At 38.2% G+C, this 19129-nt stretch overlaps 1 protein-coding gene across 2 annotated transcripts in view; it reads right to left on the minus strand.

Moving 5' to 3' along the window:
- LAMA2 (laminin subunit alpha 2) overlaps positions 1-19129 on the minus strand; it is a 591238-nt gene that overhangs the window by 26556 nt on the left and 545553 nt on the right. Inside the window, exons 52-57 of one of the 2 annotated variants that reach the window (XM_067702128.1) lie at positions 18104-18115; positions 14838-14958; positions 12182-12358; positions 8400-8548; positions 3624-3800; positions 3217-3385 (exon numbers count right to left, since the gene is read on the minus strand). In XM_067702128.1, the coding sequence (XP_067558229.1) occupies positions 3217-3385; positions 3624-3800; positions 8400-8548; positions 12182-12358; positions 14838-14958; positions 18104-18115 (805 nt within the window). The remainder of the gene's footprint in view (positions 1-3216; positions 3386-3623; positions 3801-8399; positions 8549-12181; positions 12359-14837; positions 14959-18103; positions 18116-19129) is intronic. The other variant, XM_067702129.1, reaches the window with a different exon arrangement.

The following is a 19129-nucleotide window of genomic DNA, read 5'->3' on the forward strand; positions in this document are numbered from 1 at the left end:
GGTTTCATGATCTGAAACCCTGAAAATACAGTACAGCCCAATAGAGATGAAAAATTCTAAAATATGTAATTTTGACCACATAGTCAGTCATACATAATTATAACGTGCAAGATCTGATGTTCTATGAGTCTTTCTGTACCAATGCACGGGACCACTACTCAACCTCTCTCTTGCTTTTGTCTTATCTACTAAGTGGAATGCTCTTTTTTGGAGAAGTTAAAACATACACTGCTGAGAGAAAATGGAAACTGGAATGAGAACAGAAGGTTATAAGAAAACGTAAATGAGTTAAAATCTCCAGTCCAGATGGGAAAGTACCTTTGTTTTCAGAAAAAGGGAAAAAATGTGATCTCTAGAAACCACAGAAGGATATGCTTGAGACCTCCTATAAAAGAAAGTTTGTGTTTTAGAAATATAACGAAGAAAAGAAAGGTGATCACTGAGGACCAGCAGTGTTATTCACCAATAAACCAGACCAATTCAATGTGGACTGGCTGAGGGACCTGATTCAAGAGAAGTTCAGGTGATACAAGGGCCCTCAAGGTTTTGGTTGACCGAACATGGTACCTAATGATGAACTAATGGCATGATCCATCCGTGTAAAACATTAAAACATTCCCAGGTATATTAGTAGAATATGGTGACTGACAGACCAGTGAAAGGAGCAACTCTGCTGTTCTCTGAACTGGGCACTCCACTTTGAGTAGTATGGTCTATTCTAGGTGCCATATTTTGAAAGAGATATTTCAAATGTAAGAATGTTATCAGTGTGAATATGGGAATTAGAAATTAATTAAGGAGAATGCTTGAGATAATGGAATATTCAGCGTGGGAAAGGAGAACACTTAGCTGTTTTCAAATGCTTGAAGGGGTGTTTGTTAGAGAAGATATAATGTGTTTGGCTACAGAAACACAGTCATTACGTAGAGGTGATAGGGATGCAGTTTTACTTCATTATAACCAATGGCTTTCTAACGACTACAGCCTGCCTCATCATAACACTGGAAAATCCTCGTCAATGGAATGTTCAAGCAAAGGCTGTAAGTCCACATCAAGTATCATATAAAAAGATTCATGTATTAAGATGGAGATTGGACCAGCTGGTCTCTAGGGCTTCTGCTAATTACAATTTATAATTCTAAGTCAGTTGTTCAGAATTTAGGATCCACTTTCCTATAGAATCCAAATGGACATTTGGATCCAAGGTCCAAAACGTTTATTTTAACCATGGTGTTTTTAAATGCTTCAGTTGAAAACACTTTCCTGAGTCCAGGGAACAGACACGAGGGATAACAGTCTAGAGAACAGGACGTGAGGCAGAAGGGAGGGAGGATCATTAGCCTTCCCTTTGCTGGGGGAAATCGAGCATAAGGCCACGTTATGAAAGAGCTAAGGAAACATTCTACAGTCCACGTGGCAGATCTCAGTGAGGTCTTAGGAGAAAATCAACTCCTTGAACTAATCCCCATATGACTGACAGCCTTTCACTTGCTAGCTGTGCTGTGTGATTGTAGGTATTTTCTTCTGTGAACTGGGGCTAATAATACGTCCAATGATATAAATAAACATAAATAAAACAATAGCTTGTGAGAATCAAATGAAATAATGGACATACAGTGCCCGGCAGAATACTGGACACATACTATATAGTTACTTAGTAAATGCAGGGATTCCTCACAGTATCTATGTGTGTGTGCTTCCTTCACTTTTCAAAGAAGTTCCACGTGCATTACCTCATTTGATTCTTACAATAATCCCATCGGCAGGCAAGGTAGGTGTAATACCCACATTTTACAGAGGAAGAAATGATGCTTGGAATAAATGGCCGGTTTTCCTAAAAGATGATTATTTGGCTTCACAAAGTGTTGCAGTGATAAGGAACCAGATTGTATAATCAGACCCACTGGATCAAAATTCCTATCCTGTCACTTACTGGCCGTGTCTGGGTGTATTACTTAGGCTAGCTAATTCTTATTAACTCAACTAAAAATGGGATGATCGTATATAGGTATATATTTTACACAGCTGTTGGGAAAATTACAATAATATTGGATAGAAATTGTTAAAAAGCAGTCATTATGATCATTACTGTATAGTAATTATGCCATTTACTAAATGCTTAGTATATGCTAGGGGTTTAACAAGCATTTTTTAAAATCCTCATAATGACTCTGATATATGTGTTGTTAGTATATTCATTGTACAGATGAGGAAACTGGGGAATAGATTAGCCAAGTAGCTTTCCCACATTCATACAGATGGTAGGTTAGAGTGCTGGGATTTGAACCCAGGCAGGCTGACTCTGGAACCCACGCTCTAATCAAGGATATACTACCTCCAGTGCTATGAAATATTCTGTGTGTGTCTCTCTGTCACACAAACACATATACGTGTAATCATATAAGATACGCACATTTGCATAATGTTTAGAAACAATTTTAATTATGTATTACTGGTTTTAAAAAATAGAATACCAAATTGTATGCATGATATGCGATCTACTATGCAAAATGCAAATAAAAGGGGCTGAAAATCAATATGGTTGCCTCTGTGTGGTGCTATGGTAGGTGGGTTTTATTCTTGATTCTGTAGACATTTCTGTGCTAACTTTTCAACTGAAAACATGTGCCATTTTATAAACAGGAAAATTAAAGGAGAATAGATATATAAAAGAAAGTAATCCAAGGAAGATGTAAGGAGAAAAGGTTTTCATAGACAGGTGACTGTAAGGCCAGCAGGTCCGGGGAAGGGCCCAGGGAGCCAGACGGAACCCCGCCAAAGTGGCTGATGCAACCGACACCTGACATTGCCACACCACTCGGCCCCGGTCTTCCCGCTCCCCGAGGGGCGGAACCAACGGCTCTGAGCCTGATGTAACCGACACCTGACATTGCCACAACACCCGAGAGATTACCAAAAAAGGGCTGCTTCATACAGCAAGCGCCTCCCCTGCGTCCACCCCTATAAATTTTGTTCGCGCCCGCATTCGGGCGTGACTTCTCTGGCCCCTTTCTCTCGGACCAGTGAACCTCGCCCAGGAGCATTCCCAAATAAAGCTTGTTTAAGCTCTCCTCCGTTTCTTGGTGCCGTTCCTTACAGTGACCCTTCCTCTAATTCTAGCAGTAGAGTATACTAGATATCCTGAATAACCTTCATTCTGAAAATGACTAAAAACACAGCGTTAAAATGAGAAAGCAACGGGATACAAACACTTACATATGCCAGAACTGGGGTGGGTGCAGGTACGGCTGGGGTGGGAACTGGCTCTGGCTGGATAACTGTTTCAGCTGGAACTGCTCCATCTTCATCCTCAGGTGGTTTCTGATGGGCACAGCGACCGATGTCTGCATTTTTGAAGGATACAGGCTGTGCAAAGTCCATAGGGCTATGGGAATATAATTAAAATTCAATACTTTCTCCTATTTTTCATTGTCCTGCTTCCTTACCATGACATCAAATTTCCCCTTTCCCATTTTAAAGGTCATCAGTGCAATTAAAAAAAAAAAAATCTAACCTGAAGATCTTCACTGTTTCCTTCCCCCTATGGTTTTAGATAGTGTAGATGCAACAGTGATGCTCATACCAAAAAAAAAAAAAAATTAGTAACAAGGAGATTCACTTACACAGAGTTTATAACGAGGTTCCATATGCAGCCTTCAAAAGGAGGAATATTTCTGAGCGGGGAAGGTTGAAATTCAGGTGGAGCACCCCCGACGAAAAGCTTTTTAACTTCTATCGCCTGTTCTACTGTCAGATTTTGCACATGCCTTCTGTCTTCATCCACTTGAACAGTAAAGATGCTGATAAAACATTGAAAATAAACAAGTATAAAACACACAACGTCCAACACAACCAGAAATCCAACTCTTTCCTGCCACCCCGCACCCCTCCTTCCTGAAGCTTCTAAGGCAGCCAAGTTTGACGATTAGGGATTCGACACTAAGCACACAGTACTGTTTCTCAGGATCTCATCCCTCTGCCTCCCTTGTAAACTCTCCTTGAGAGTTTCTGGAAACAAGGCAATGGTGCAGCTGCAACACTAGCCTCTGGTGGTGGTTGACAACAGCGGCCTTACACGTGAGCCTGTGGAGCAGAGGCTTCTGTAAGGGGTAGTAATGTCTAAACGCAGGAGGTTCAGTCGGTTTAGCACAGCATGGGGTCACGTTTTGTTTCGCTCTTTCTTTCTTGCTTTGTGCTAGCTCTTATCTCCTTGCTAGGGAACAAACTGTACTCCCAGAGCTTAGATTGCAGGAATCAACAGCACACACTTACAGGATGTTTTATAAAGAACATAGCTGCTGGCTTTTGAATAGAAGAGGCAGGCCAGAGTACCATGCTAACTGTTCTCGGCAATGATTTTCCTTAGTGGCTGTTTCATTGATTTCCCTAATTTGCTTATGAGAGAGAACTCACACATTACTAATTGAACACCTCATGCTACTTATTCACTCTGTGGATCCTGGGGCACAGAATCAGGAGACAAAGAATTCTGCTGATGAAAATGACCAAAGGCATTTTCTCTTTTGTTCTAGAAGCAGGTTTTAAACTTTAGTCCCAGTAGTCAGCATGGGGCTCTTAGTCATAAGTGTTAGTCAATAGCCCGAGGATCATGAATGGATTGCTGAAAACTTATTTCACATCTGGGGAGAAAACCCTAAGTACTTAGGTGGAAAACTCAGTTCTAAAATGCCATTTTACTTGATTTTAGAAAGAAGAAAAACCACATGTCAAATTAGAAACAATAAACTAGGGCACAGATGCTCTGAAATGGCACTGAACAACTGGCCCACTTTGGGACAATTCAAATGTAAGAGAATAAGACAAAATAGATATTGTTGTGGCTCAAAATGTCATTATTCAGGAGGTGTAGAGGGAGCAGGTTGGGTTTAGTTTCAAAGGCAAAATAGGGGAAATGATACATTGATGTTTTGCCAGACTCTGGGCCAAGGACCATAGCAATGGTCCTTTCTTCCTGGATCATAGGGTGGAGATGTAGAATGAGCCTGAGCTTTCAGAAGGAAGAGACTGGAAGTAAGCACTAGTATGGAAGCTTACTAGCTGTGTGACCTTGGGCCAGTTACTTAATCTTGCTCAGTCTCATTTCATTCATTTATAAAATGAGGATAAGAACACCTATTTCGAACCATGGAAAGCATTAACTAAGGCATTGCGCTGAGTCTGTATTACTTAATAAGGGCATTGCTAGAAGACTATAGCTGAATCCAGTTTGTATTTTACATCCTAGGAGCATCAAATCTAGGTCATTTATTTAGTTCTTTGTAAATAGGGATATTACCTACATGTCCTCTCTGATTCTGGTGCATTTCCTTTTTAAAAAGTATTTATTCAAAAACTTTACTGTGGACCTACTATGTGCAAAAAGCATTATAAGAATCATTACATTACTATTAGTATTGTGATAGGTCAGCTGAATTTCCTTAAAATTTCAATAGTTGATTCTTGAAGTTTTATAATTAAATATTTTATTACTTAAATTCTATTTATTTGTATGGAATATTGATCTAAGATTTTTTTCAAACCACCACCAAATGAACTGCGTACATGGTAAAAGATATTAAGAGAAGTGCCCTGATATTTGCAGTTTACATGAGAAACAAAATCTGAAATTTTTTAAGTTGATGGTAAGAAAGAAATATTTGGGTTGCACTGTCCAAACCATGATCCCTTTCTGGAAACCTCAAGTTACTCCTGAAATATTCGCTACAACTGTGTGGTCTTTAGCCTAATTCTGTACCTGTGTGTAGAATGCTTTCACGTAGGAGAATACCTACTTGCCTAAACGTCTACTCCAGGCTCTTAGGGTTTACTGTTTTCGTCCAGTTAGAACTACTGGCCACTGAGGTGGACTCCAGGTGGAAGATCAGAGGGCCAAGCAGTTATAAAAGGCAGAGGTCACTGGAGTACTAGGAAATTAGATACCAAAGTGAAGGGAGTGGAATTTTTGCAGAGGAAGGGGTAGAAAAGGAGAGAGAATGTGGGAGCACGGGTAAAGAGAGGCAGAGGGAGAGAAAAGGGCAAGAGTAATATTGAAAAGTTTGCCTCTCTATTATGAGGTGGTATTAATGGTATTAAAATTGCCATCTTATCCAGAGTTTTAAGAAAAGAAATAACAGTTGACATTTATGGTCTAAATAGTGTTGGAAGAAAGCAAATATTTCCAAGTTAACAGGAGTATCATAATCAACATGAAGTAATACAAATCTCTGAGGTCACAAAAAGGGTAAGAATAAATAGCGGGTGAGCACAGATGGGGGTGTTAAAGTCAAGTATATCTGGGTTTAAGTCCTGCCTCTGTTATTTACTACCTATGTGATTTTTGGCAAATTAGTTAATATATCCTCATCTGTGATGATATTAATACAGATCTCACATACATTTAGAATGACTAAAGGACATAATCTTTGTTTAGTATTTGACACACAGCATGCCATAGAATTGATGTGAAGCATTAAAATATGTTTCTGGGAGATGTTCTTAGGGTCATTAGTGATCTCTAGTTAATCAGCTAATTGAAGTGCTCGCCTAAAGGATAGGTGATGATTGTTTTTTGACCTCAGAGTGCTGAATGAGACATTATGGTGCAAATGAGTTCTTGCTTTGCCACAGACTGCAGTGACAACCCACTAATATGTCCAATACATTATCCTTTAATTAACAGTGAATAGTAAAACTGTTTGTTTATATGGCCAATTAACTGAATGACCAGTTTTCAGGGGATGCACTATACACTGAGCTTAATCAAATAAAGGTTGGATTGATGGCCAACAGCTGTGAAGCTGGCATAATAAAATACCCTTCTTGAAGAGACACACCTGTTAAAAGGACACCTTAGCATAACATCATAATGCACTTGAGAATGTCAGAATTCTTTCTCTACAAAATAACATATTTGGGTGATTTTTTTTGTCAACTATATTTGTCAGATCTGCATTTGCTTCTTGAAGTTATTTAAAATTTAAAGACTTTAGAAAGTCTTTCCTACAATGAGAAGGACTAACATTTGGCAAAGGACCTGAAATCTAGTCTAGAAGACATGTAAAATCAGTATTCTAGAGCATTCCCTAAGATCCAAATGAGAAAATTCAGTTTGCATTTCTCTTCAGAGACCATGACTGCAATATGTGCCTATAAGATTAGTAAAAGTTCTTAGTTAGTCCAAATACTGATCCCTCATTTGTCTTAATCATGGTTTCTAAACATCTCAGTTAGAAGATATCTGCAAGAAGGCTTAGTATCAATTCATCCCACAACCTAATGCTCTATATAATAGAAAAACATGAACCAAGGAGAGCTTCATCACTTACGTAGAAGAAAAGGCATTCTTATTACTTATTTAAACTGTTATCCACATAAGAGGATGATTAGAAAATGGAGGTCTTTAAGTACAGAATAACATCTGCTTACTTGAACTTTTGCTACACATTCATACTGTTGTTGTGTTTAAAAGTATTCTCTGTGTTTTGAGGTTTAATCAGATTTGCTTTCCAGTTCTCTTCTATTTCTTCAGTCTAATAAAATGGATTGTGGGTCTGGAGGTCTGAAGTCTCTGGGTTTCTGTTTTCTTTTTCTCTAATTGTTCTAAGTTCATTACCTCTCTGAGTTGTCATACAACATTTTTATGGAAAAAAAACCAAATGACTTCCCCAATAAAGTAAGTATGAAGTACTGTAGCATTCTGAAGAAATGAGAAATCAGCTTATAACACTAATAAGCAATTCCCTGACTCAGGGCTGGGAAGCAGGTGCTCTGGTGGATCAGCAGAAAGGCAGCCACCGTGCACGGATGGCAGGACAGCAGCCTTCTTCCTTCCCTCTCTCAACTCTGTTCCCTCACGGAGCCATCCCGCAGGGACCCAGCACACCTTGGCGGCGGGTGCGGGGGTAAGGGCCGGGGACGAGGCATGCGCAGAACCGTGCTCCGTGGGTCCTGCAGCCGCAGGCCGCGCTCTGTATCTGTGACAGATTTTTAAGCAGCCGCCATAACTGCTTTGGAACCTGAATGAAACAGCAGCTGTCAAAGGCTGGCGGCTCCAGCGGAGCTGTTCTGTGCGTTTCACCACGCGCATGCCCTACTTGAGGAGAGAGTATTTGAGAGGTGAGGAGGGAGTTTTCTCATCTACGCTTCAGAAGATGCATTTGGTTTTCCCAAAGGTGGAGAGGAGAACCACCCAGCATAAAAACGTTACGAACAAAACTCCTAAGGGTCAAGGGAAATGAGGTTCCCGAAGTATGAAATATAAAGAAGATGAAATTAAACTACTTGATAGTTTTGCAATGCATCGTATGTCCATACACACAAAGGTCCAGTAAAGGACTAAGGCGAGCAAAGGAGTTCGCGTTAGTTATGACAGTACAGTCAGTCGTTAGGACTATTGTTACCCTCTAGTTCTCTCTACATGAACAGAATGTTCTCTCCCGTCGTGAAACAGACTCGGCTCTGGTTTGACGGCAATTTTCCTCATTGTTCGTGCCCCTGTGGAGAGATGCACTTCCAGACGACCCTTGTTCAGGAATATCGCATAATAGGCCTGCAATAGCAAATGGTCATTGAAGATTAAAGAAGAGTCTCATCTATGACTTAGCTTAGTTCCCTGACAGAACTGCGTATTCATCCGCTCTGAGATCTTACCTGAGAAGTTAAGACTCAGTATTTTCTTAAAAAGAGTATTTAAAGCAGCTGGAAATAGCTTTTTAATCATTTACCATTTTTGCTTGTTAGATGATGTGGCAAGTGGAGATAGTAACATAGCAGTCTCTGCAAAGCAGATCTGCAATGCTGAAAGGAACAGTTGTGCTGGCACTGGGCTTCTAACTCACAAATCCCATCAGGAAATAAAGAGTGTCAATAAAATCCCTCTCCCTTGTATTCACAAACAGACAGCTAGCTTCTGGGAATGAGGTCTGACTCCCAACCTCACGGCATTCTGAGTGTTTAGATTTCAATTCGTTCTCAGGGCTGGTGGAATAGATTGCTATCCACATGTAACTTGTCTCCCACATTTAGAAAGAAGGAAGACAATTTTTCATCCACAAACAGGACTGCTTTCTTTTTGCCACTGTTACTATAGAAACAGTATGGTTTTGAGATCAGTTTATGAACCCCAGGGAGCTTGAATGCAGTCCTTGTCCCCAAAGCTGACGCCACGCTTGCTCCCTTTCTTGTGGAGCAGGGGGGTGGCACCTGATACACGGTGATCACTTGGTCCTCTGCGAGTCACCTGAGGTAGTGGAGATGGTTTCATTCAAACATCATAACGTCTCCAATAACTTACAAAATCGTCTGTGCCGCGTCGTGTCCACCACAAAATGGCCAGAGGATCTGGATTAGTGCTTGCCATTCATCAAAAGGGGCAGCTGCCATCTACTCAATTACAATTTTTTTAGCTGACTGAGTTCTCAAACCCCTTTAGCAGAACATAATCACAAATGACCCTATGGGTATCAAAACTGGTAGCTTTGAAAACTAAAGTACGTCATTTAACCAGTATTGATTCTACGACAGACATGAACTGCTTAACATTGTTTCCTCTTTCAGATAGCATTGACAATGAGATTTTGAAAACTAGATACTCATTATCATTAAAATGTTGAAACATTAACATGTTATTTCTAATTTACTGTGTACTATAGTGCTTAATATTTTCTCATTTTAATTGTTTGAATGGGAACATGTTTTATTTTAAGAACTATCCTGAAAGCTGATGACTCAAGTCCATTTATTTAGTTCTGATGAGGAGAAATCTGGAAACGATGGCTGGTGCTCAATTATTTGACTGTGACCTAGGAAACACATATCCTTTAGTGAAACCTATTTCAGAATGTTTGATCTGGCCCTCTTATTATAACTAGCTTATCATTTGTAGCAGTGAGAAAATAATTTAATTTTTATGATTAAAACATAAAGGCTTTAAGAGAAGTTATATTTTATATTTATTCAGTGCTTATGCATAGTAAAAAATGAGATAAAATACCACTTTTTCTCCCTCTACTCTTCAAAAAATATTTTTTGTTTTTTTTTTCTTCCCAAAGAAATCCTTTTCTTCCCTAAGGTCAAAGGTTATCCTTTTATATTTTCTTCTAAACTTTTAAAACTTTTTTCCTTTCCTATGTAAGGCTTTAATTCATTGGGAGTTTATTTTTCTGTCTGGCATGAAGTAGAAATTAGTTCATTTTTTTCTGTATGGATAACCAATTGCCCCAGAATCATTCACTGAAAGGGCCACTTTTTCCCTAATGATGTGCAATGCCACCTATTGCCAAATGTTGTTTCCATCTATACTTGGCTCTCTATTCTGTTCCACTGACACAGAGTTATCCATGAATTAACACCATACTCCCATGGTTCAAAACTCTAGCTTCTAATGTGCTGATATCTGCTAGGACAGTCCACCAACTTATTCTTCTATTTCAGGAGTTTCTTGGGCTTTCGATCTTTGATATAAATTTTAGAATTAGCTTGTCCTGATTTACAAAAAGATAAGGGTATTTTCATTGAAGGTGAATCTACATATCACTTTGTGGAGAACTGATATATTTTTAACACTGAGTCTTTCCATTAACATGTTGACTTTAATAAGTAGTCTGATGTAATTTTTCAATAAGTTTTGTAATTTTTTCCATATAGGCCTTACATTTGTTTTGTTAGATTTATTCTTAAATTATATACTTGTTCTTGTACTATATTTACTTGTTCTTTTGTTATTGTATTGGCTAAGACTGATACAGTGATAATATTCATCTTTTCTTGGGCTTGATTTCATAGAAAATGTTTATAATGTTTTCCTATCAAGAAGCCCCATCCTGTTCTTAGTTTATCAAGTCTTTTTTTGTTGTTGTTTTTAATCAGGAATGGTTGTTAAGTTTTACCAAAAGTTTTCTCTGCATTTATCAAAATGATTATATGATTTTAGATTTTCTAATATCAAGCCACATTTGTATTCCTGAGATATTGCAAATTACTCATGGTAATGCATCTTTGGATTTTATTTGCCAATACAGCTGACCTTTGAACAACACGGGGCGCTGACCCTCCGCACAGTCAAAAATCTGAGTATAAATTATAGTCAGCCCTCCTCATACGCAGTTCCTCTGTATCAGATGTTCTGCATCCTCAGTTTCAACCAACCTCGGATCGTGTGGTACTGTTATATTTACTATTGAATAAAACCCGTGCATATCTGGACCTGTGCACTTCAAACTTGTGTTGTTCAAGGGTCAACCATATTTTGTTTAGTGTTTATTTTTTTTGTGGGGGAAGAAAATGGTATTATTACGTGACTACCCATTACTAAATTTTAAATGCTAAAAGTGATTTTAAAAAACGTATAATTACAAACAACACAACCTGATTTACAAGAATGCATGCATATTTAAGGCTATATTTGTAAAGCACTCTGTGCTTTGGCCATGGCATACTGGTAATTCCCAAGAATGCTTTCACTGAGAAAAATGAGATTAAATGGAAAAATGTATATCTTTAAAAATGTGACTGAAAGTATTGGAGGAATATCCATGCAGTAAAGAGTTATGGTGCCTAGATCAGGACAACTAAGAGACAGCTTTTAACAGAATCAAATGGCTAGGGGGTATGAAAACTAAAGCTCACAGCCCTACAAAACAGACACTGTGTAGGCTTTATTTTAATGTCACTAGTGTCCATGCCTGTGTTGGTTGTGTTCTCTTCACCTTCTCCTGCCCAGGTCCATTCTCTGCCTTCTCTCTGTCCAGAGAGGGTGCAGCAGGTTAGGCTCCAGCAGACTGCATCACATTAGCTAGTGAAAATGGGAAGCTGATCCTAAAAAAATTAAAATTAAAATTTAAATTTAAGGGACTCCATCTGGTTATCTACAGATCTGGTAGGAAATTGGATTTAGAGAGAAGATTAACACAATGTGAATGTATTTTAAGCTTTCTCTCTTTATATATGCAAAACCCATATGAAATATGGATGTAAATACAGGTGTGTCTGCACCTAGAACTGACCAACAGGAAAATCCTAGTGGAGATAATTGTCCTAAGAAGATGATAGTGGAAATAAATGATGCAAATCAAAAAATATAAAAACAATTTATAAACTGTAAATGCTTCACCTGAGTCTCTATAAAATAATCATTTTATATACGCATTAGGGAAAATGCATTATTAGCTAGGTGTGAGGGTACCTGTCCAGTTTGCCTTCGTTTTCTCCTAGGTGGCGCTGGTGTCCCTCCACTTCCCAAGAGAATAATACCAGACTCATTCTTGGTGCTGAAGGACAGGTTGATTTCTGTTCCTACATCAATAGGCACAGGGGACAGCTCTACAAAACCAGGCTTCGGGAAGCTAACTGTGTAAACGTTCTTTGGGTAAAAGGAAAGAAGGGAAGAAAGCATTAGAAATGAACATTTAAATTAATTTCTCCATCTCACTCATCCTCCTCAATGCACTCAACGTTACTATGAAATACAGTGTCATTTTAGAACACATAAAAACCCACAGTTACATGGAGAGCTTAAGAGCAACCAAAGAAATATTATTTCTAGCTGTAACTGAATTTTCTGAGAGTCTGAGTTAAAATAAAAATTTGGGCCTCTGCTTTTATTCTAGAACTTTTGATTTGAAATATAAAAGGTTATCACTGACAGGTAACATTTTCTTTTGGTTTAAATCTGTCTTGCTAAGTCTCCCTTGAAAACTCTCTAACTGATCCCTGGAATAACACCTACCAACTAACTGCTTATGTTTTATAGCTGAGTCTGACCATGGTCTCTGTCTGCATTCTTCCTCAGTGAAGAGCCCAAGGTAAAGATGTTTGCTGCTCTCAAGCATATAAAGACACTCTAGCGGAATTTTAAAAAAATCAGATACAATCTATATCTTAAAAATAAATAAACCAAATATTTCTTAGTCTGGTTTTCTTCTCAAAATGAAAGTAGTATCATTGTCCTTGCTGATAATAAAATTAAAACAGTAACATTTTAAACGGTAACAAAGTGCAAAAGGGAGAAAGTAAAAATCACCCCCATTCCAAAGCTGTGTAGAAGCATATAGCTTTTTCTAATCCATTCATTCACGCATGCATGCATGCATGTTTTCATTCACTCACTTTATCTTTTATACCTGCCCTCTTCCTCTCTCCTCCTGTCTATATTTAAACTGAATCATGACAGGCACGTTCATTTGTAACTTCTCTTTCTCACTTCACATGTGGAGGATATCTCTCTGTCAGTAAACACAGATCTCATCATCACTTATAATGGCAGGAGGTCATTCCATTGTATGAATGTGCTAGGACTTATTTAAGCACGGCCATGGAGTTGGGCATTTAGAGTGCTTAAAACATTCATTTAAAAAGTCCTGGATTTGGCTGGAGTGAAAACAAGGGATCCTTTAATGCAGGTTATTTCCCTCCACAGTGTTTCAGGCCCAGTTAAATGTGTTGTAAAAATGTATAATCTGTTTTTGATTCCAATTTTCAAATCATAGAATTTTGGATACTTCAGATAAAACTACTGTGCAGACTTTTCAATATTTATCAAATATTGAACTTTCTGCATCGTATTTTAGTTGCAAACAATTCCCAGTTATTGAAAAGTGCCTTTACAGAATCATCATTTCCACACATACAGGCTATCCATTTTCTGGACAGTTTTCCATCCTCATGCATATATCTTTTGCATGTGGATGAGAGTTAGGCTTTGGAAGATTAAAACTCTGAGTAAAAAGAGGCTAGTATGGATTCTTAGAGATTTGATTCTGTATGTACTTCCTTTTTCCTCATTCCCAAGCTTCTCAGGGTGGATGTCTATGGCTAATTCCAACTTGGAGACTGTAACTAGGCACAGTGAAGACCCTGAAAGTTCTGTTTCAGTCTTTAACCTCATGGCTCAGTGGTGATTTACTTTTTCTTTTTCCCCAAATCCCTTCATCTCCTATCACAATGCTTTAACATAATCTTAATTGGAGGAAGCAGCTAAAATGAATAGTTGTGTCACATCAGGGTAATTAAAAATTTGTACGTATGATATATTTAACATTTTCTTTTTAAAACAAACTCATCACTTTTAGAATTCCCATAAAACTTTTACTAATATTTGCTGATGACGGTTGGATCTTGTTTACAGATATAATAAGAGCAGCGCTGTGACCTGTGTTCCTCTCTCCTGTGGATCAACCTCTACTGAAGAGTCAGTGCAAAATAGTCACGTGGTATCGGGAAGCTTCTGGGCTGCTTTGGCAATAAAGAAAAGATACTGAAGATCCCTGATAACAGGGTACTTTGCAGTCCCGTCAAAGCCAAGTCTTTGTAGATGGTTCCCACTATGTGCCATTTTCAAAGAAAAGGAGGTTTGACTTCTAAGCTGTGAACAAGATTCTATGCACTAATGATCATGGTGTAAACTATTACTTGCTATTTGTGTAAACTCCTAACACATTTCAGAAAAATAATTTAAGGCTACTAATAAAACTATATAAAATACATGAAGATAAACTAAATCTAATGTAGATGACAAAAATGAGGAAAAGAGATAAGTAGTGTGGGAAAGGAAGAAGGAACCAGAAAAGGGATTAATATTAAAAATACATGCTATGAAGTGCTGTACGTGTGGGAAACTTGTTCACAATTTGGGGTCTCTATAATACTGTTCTCCTAAGTTCAGTTGATCATGAAAACTTATAGAAGTACTTCCATCTTGCTTTATCATTTATGCATAGCTAAGACTAGGGTCAGTAGGAATTGAAAATATATTAACAAGGACTGGTCCCTGTAATAGACCCAACCTAAGTAAGTGAAATCCGATATGAATGTATTTAGGAAGATATTAAGAAGAGACCAACCTCCAGTGAACATCCTTTGGTAACACCAACATAATCAGGGCTGCTAAGTATATTATATGGAGTTCTTGAAATTTCAATATCTCTGAGGCAGCCAGAATATTTCTTCAAATTTACTTCCGGCCTGTTGAAAAGTTAAATGGAAAACAAAAGCAATATCATTAGGGCAATGGCGGTATAGTGTGTGTGCCTAGTGGATGAAAGCCACATGGAGCAAAGTGCTGCACAGGCAGGCACGTCTCTCAGACTGTGCACACGCACACACATGCACCCAGCAAACTATGCTTCCCAAATTGCTGCACAGGCAGGCACGTCTCTCAGACTGTGCACATGCGCACACACGCACCCAGCAAATTATGCTTCCCAAATTGCTGCACAGGCAGGCACATCTCTCAGACTGTGCACACGTGCACACACGCACCCAGCAAACTATGCTTCCCGAATTGCTGCACAGGCAGGCACGTCTCTCAGACTGTGCACACGCACACACATGCACCCAGCAAACTATGCTTCCATTAGCTACTGGTTGGATAAGTGGATATGAGCACCATCCTGCACAAGGAGTCTTTATGTAGTTCTTCTTCCTCTCCTTTTAAAAAATAATCTCACCTATTGCATTTAAATACAAGGTACAGGAATTAACTGACTTCTTATGAAGTGCTTCATATGCATAATGAAATGTGTTTCTTTTTTTCCAACAAAGGGCAGAACTTGTATGGGACAGCATAATCAAAACTACATACTGACACAGTTAAATAAAATCTTGCTCAAAATTAAAAAAATATCTGGAAACATTGATTTTGAAAAGATAATATTTTCATTGAGACTTTTTTTGGGGGGGTGGTTAGCTGAAGAATAAGATAATGTCATATTTCTCTTTAAAGATTTTAAGTCAAATAAAACCTGAGAAACATTCTTTTGGATTACATAGTCTAAAAAAAAGATACTTTAAGATTCAGTTTACAGATTGACCCTAAAGTCCTTATTCTGTATTGCAGCAGTAACAAAATAAAGCAACCAGAGTCACGAAACATACATTTAATTTTTCCAATAAGGTTGAAAATGGCTTCAGTACCCAAATGACACTTGAATTTTTACTTTTTGCTCACTACTTCTTAAAAAGGGATAAACTTGCTAGCACGTAGTAAGTGCTCAATAAACATAAGCTAGCAGGATATTAATGGTGATGACACCTCTTTCATCTATAGCAGCACTATCCAGTAGAACTTTCTGTGATGATGGAAATATTCTTTTCTGCACTGTCCAAATCAGTAATTAGTAGCCATATATGGCTGCTGGCACTTGAAAAGTAGCTTGTGCCAATGAGAAACTGAATTTTTATTGTTATTTATTTATTTGGCGGCACCGTGCGGCATGAAGGGTCTTAGTTCCCCGACCCGGGATCAAACCCGTGCTCCCTGCATTGGGAGTATGGAGTCTTAACCACTGGACCACCAGGGAAGTTCCATTTTTAAAAAAATTTTCTTTAACTTAAATTTAAATAGCCACTGTGGCTAGTGGTTACCATATTGAATAATGCAGGTCAACAACAATAGAAAAAGTAACACTTTTTTTTATGTTAATAAGCAACTCTAAAAACTGTCCAATCAACACCAAGATATTATATTTATTTGGATAATGGTTAATTCTCTCCTCACTGTCCCATGATGGCAGGATTCCTTTTTTTTGTCTTAATAAAAAACACATGACATGAGGACAAACAGGTAGGAAAGCAAATCAGACCCTGGGAGTGTGTATCAGGTGATTTATGTCATGCTGGGTATTTGTTCTATTTGTTTCTCTCTCTCTGGGACTGTTTTATTTTCTTTGATCATTTCCACTTGTTCCCAAGGTCTTCCCCTTCTGTTCAATTAGCTGGTTATTACAAAAAACATGCCAACTGGAGAGTGAGAATCTTGCTTATATTCTTCTTGTATAAAGTAAAGGAAATGGGTGGACTTCATTCTCAGTGTTCATTTGCTTCCATGTTTGCTTAGAGGAAGACTGATTTATCACAAGTTTCTCAGAGGTCTTATCAATCACTCCTACACAAAATAAATCACTCCTACAAGTTAGACACTTCATTGTTTCAGGGAAATACAAAGAATCATTTCAAAACACAATCATTTAGCAAGCTCGACATTATGAAAATCACAGGGTATAAGTAATCACATATGGTGATCAGATTCCTAATGAAAACCACAGGCCACTGTTTCCTCTGTTTGCCTCAGAGACAAAATTACAAAGCTACACAATGTCATTCCAGAGTTTTATTAGCATATATTTTCACTGAAAGCCAACCTCTGCTTTTCAGCCATCTCAGCAAACAGCACTTGATTGGTCTTATAACTGTATCGTGATTAAACAACTTGGATTGTTTTTTTCACACTTTCATTTCTATATAGTCTGGTTTCTGGTATTAAAAGTCTAGCCTTTGCTTTAAAAATTTCTTAGATCAGCTCAGCTTCATTATGTCCTTTTGGGAAATTTGGCACCATTAGGTTTTGAAATACCAAAACACTCAGCTGTAGCTCTAGCCAGAGTTTGATCAGCCACTTACAGAGGGCCTGCTGCTTACAACGTCCATGCTAAAACCTCCTGCCTACAAATAGGAACTGAAATGCTCCTGAGAAGCTAGGATGACTGTCCGCAAGCTTCCTCGTCATTAATGCAAACACTTGTTTTACATATAGTATTTCCAGAGAAATACTGACTCCGTAGCTAAATTCTAAATAAACATGGCAAGAAAGAAGCAGCTTTGTCAAGAGGTGCAAGGGCCATGTTAACGCTTGCATATTTGCAGGCTTGCAAAAAGCAACCAGGCAGTAGTACGCATTTGGGAGCACAGGTTGATTGTTCAGCAGACAGTACGGCACCTGGGAGACCAGAGTCTGAGGTTCAACCCAAGAGACCAGTTTGTTCCCCGGAGCTAGATTTCGCCCATAAACCTGTCCAGCTGCCCTTAGCGTGTGCTGCTGCATGTGTGCACCTGGCGGCGCTGTGCGTGGGTGGTTGAACAAATAAGCAGAGCAACTTTGTCATCACGGCTGGTGAACAAGTCAAATTGCAGTGATGGTGGGGAAGCAGCAGCATTTTTATAAGCAAAGGGCAGCATGAGAACTATCTCAGAATGCACTACTTGTTCGTGAAACGTACTGTGAATAAAGCTGCATAGGTGTCACTCTGCTTCTGCATCACTGCTTTATCTAAGAAGCCACATTTACCCAACCCATGCACTTGAAGAAGGCATGCATAAATTTAAATTTTACCTTGCTTTCATACTAGGTCAAAGGGAAGAGAAAAAAAATGATTTACTTATAATTGCATTTTCATTTAGTAAAACAATAAACTTAATCATAAATCTTTTAAAAAAGAAAGCATTTCATAGAGATCTACAAAGGAAAGGAATATAAAACACGAACAGAAAAGAAAACAGACATATACCCTTGACTACAGTGAAAACAGAGTCCAACGGTGACCATCTCCCACACTATTCTCTTGGAAAATTTTAATTTTGGAATTGAATTTAAAGCACTCATATTTATCATTCTTACAAATGGGAAAATGCCCAAGTGCTGCTATGCTGTAGTGTTCATGAGTAGCCTGTAAGGAGAGCTTATTGCCTCTTTGAACTTAATTTGAACTTAATATACATAAAAATAATTCATGTTCATCACATCTTTTGTACTTTATCATATTAAGATCCTGTTTGTAGGCAAAATTACAGCTAACTATGAATGCATGGCTCCTTGACTAGTCACAAATATATGTCTAAAGGCTGTTTTGAACTAATGTGCCCTGCCATAGAAATATTATAATTATGAAATGCTGTACTGTGAGAGTAAAAATACCTTGGCAGTAAAGACTCATCAGGTATGTAGTCTGCAAACTAATACATAAACCCATCTCAATGAAGTTAACATATACACTTTTGTAGATAATTCCTAAAAATCACTTTATGGTAATTAAAGCTACATTATCACAAGGATAAATGAAGCCACCTTTGGATAGCCTTATTCTGGGTACATTTAGTTCACTCCTAGAGAATTTAGTTAGTGATCTTGCAAAGTAAATCTTAGCCTTGAACAATTTGCTGGATCCCTAGTATTTAAATAGTACCTGAAACATAGTATTGATGCTCATCAAACACCTGTTGAATGGATAAATGGACTTTGGAGTAATAACTATGCCACTATTCAAATACATTTAATCTGCAGTGATTTCTCTGACCAGACACTTTAAATCTATATTCCTAATACAAATGCAATATCATGTAGATGAATGCAGAGCCAGGT

The sequence above is a fragment of the Pseudorca crassidens genome, chromosome 13 (assembly GCF_039906515.1).
Source record: "Pseudorca crassidens isolate mPseCra1 chromosome 13, mPseCra1.hap1, whole genome shotgun sequence".
Lineage (NCBI taxonomy): Eukaryota > Metazoa > Chordata > Mammalia > Artiodactyla > Delphinidae > Pseudorca > Pseudorca crassidens.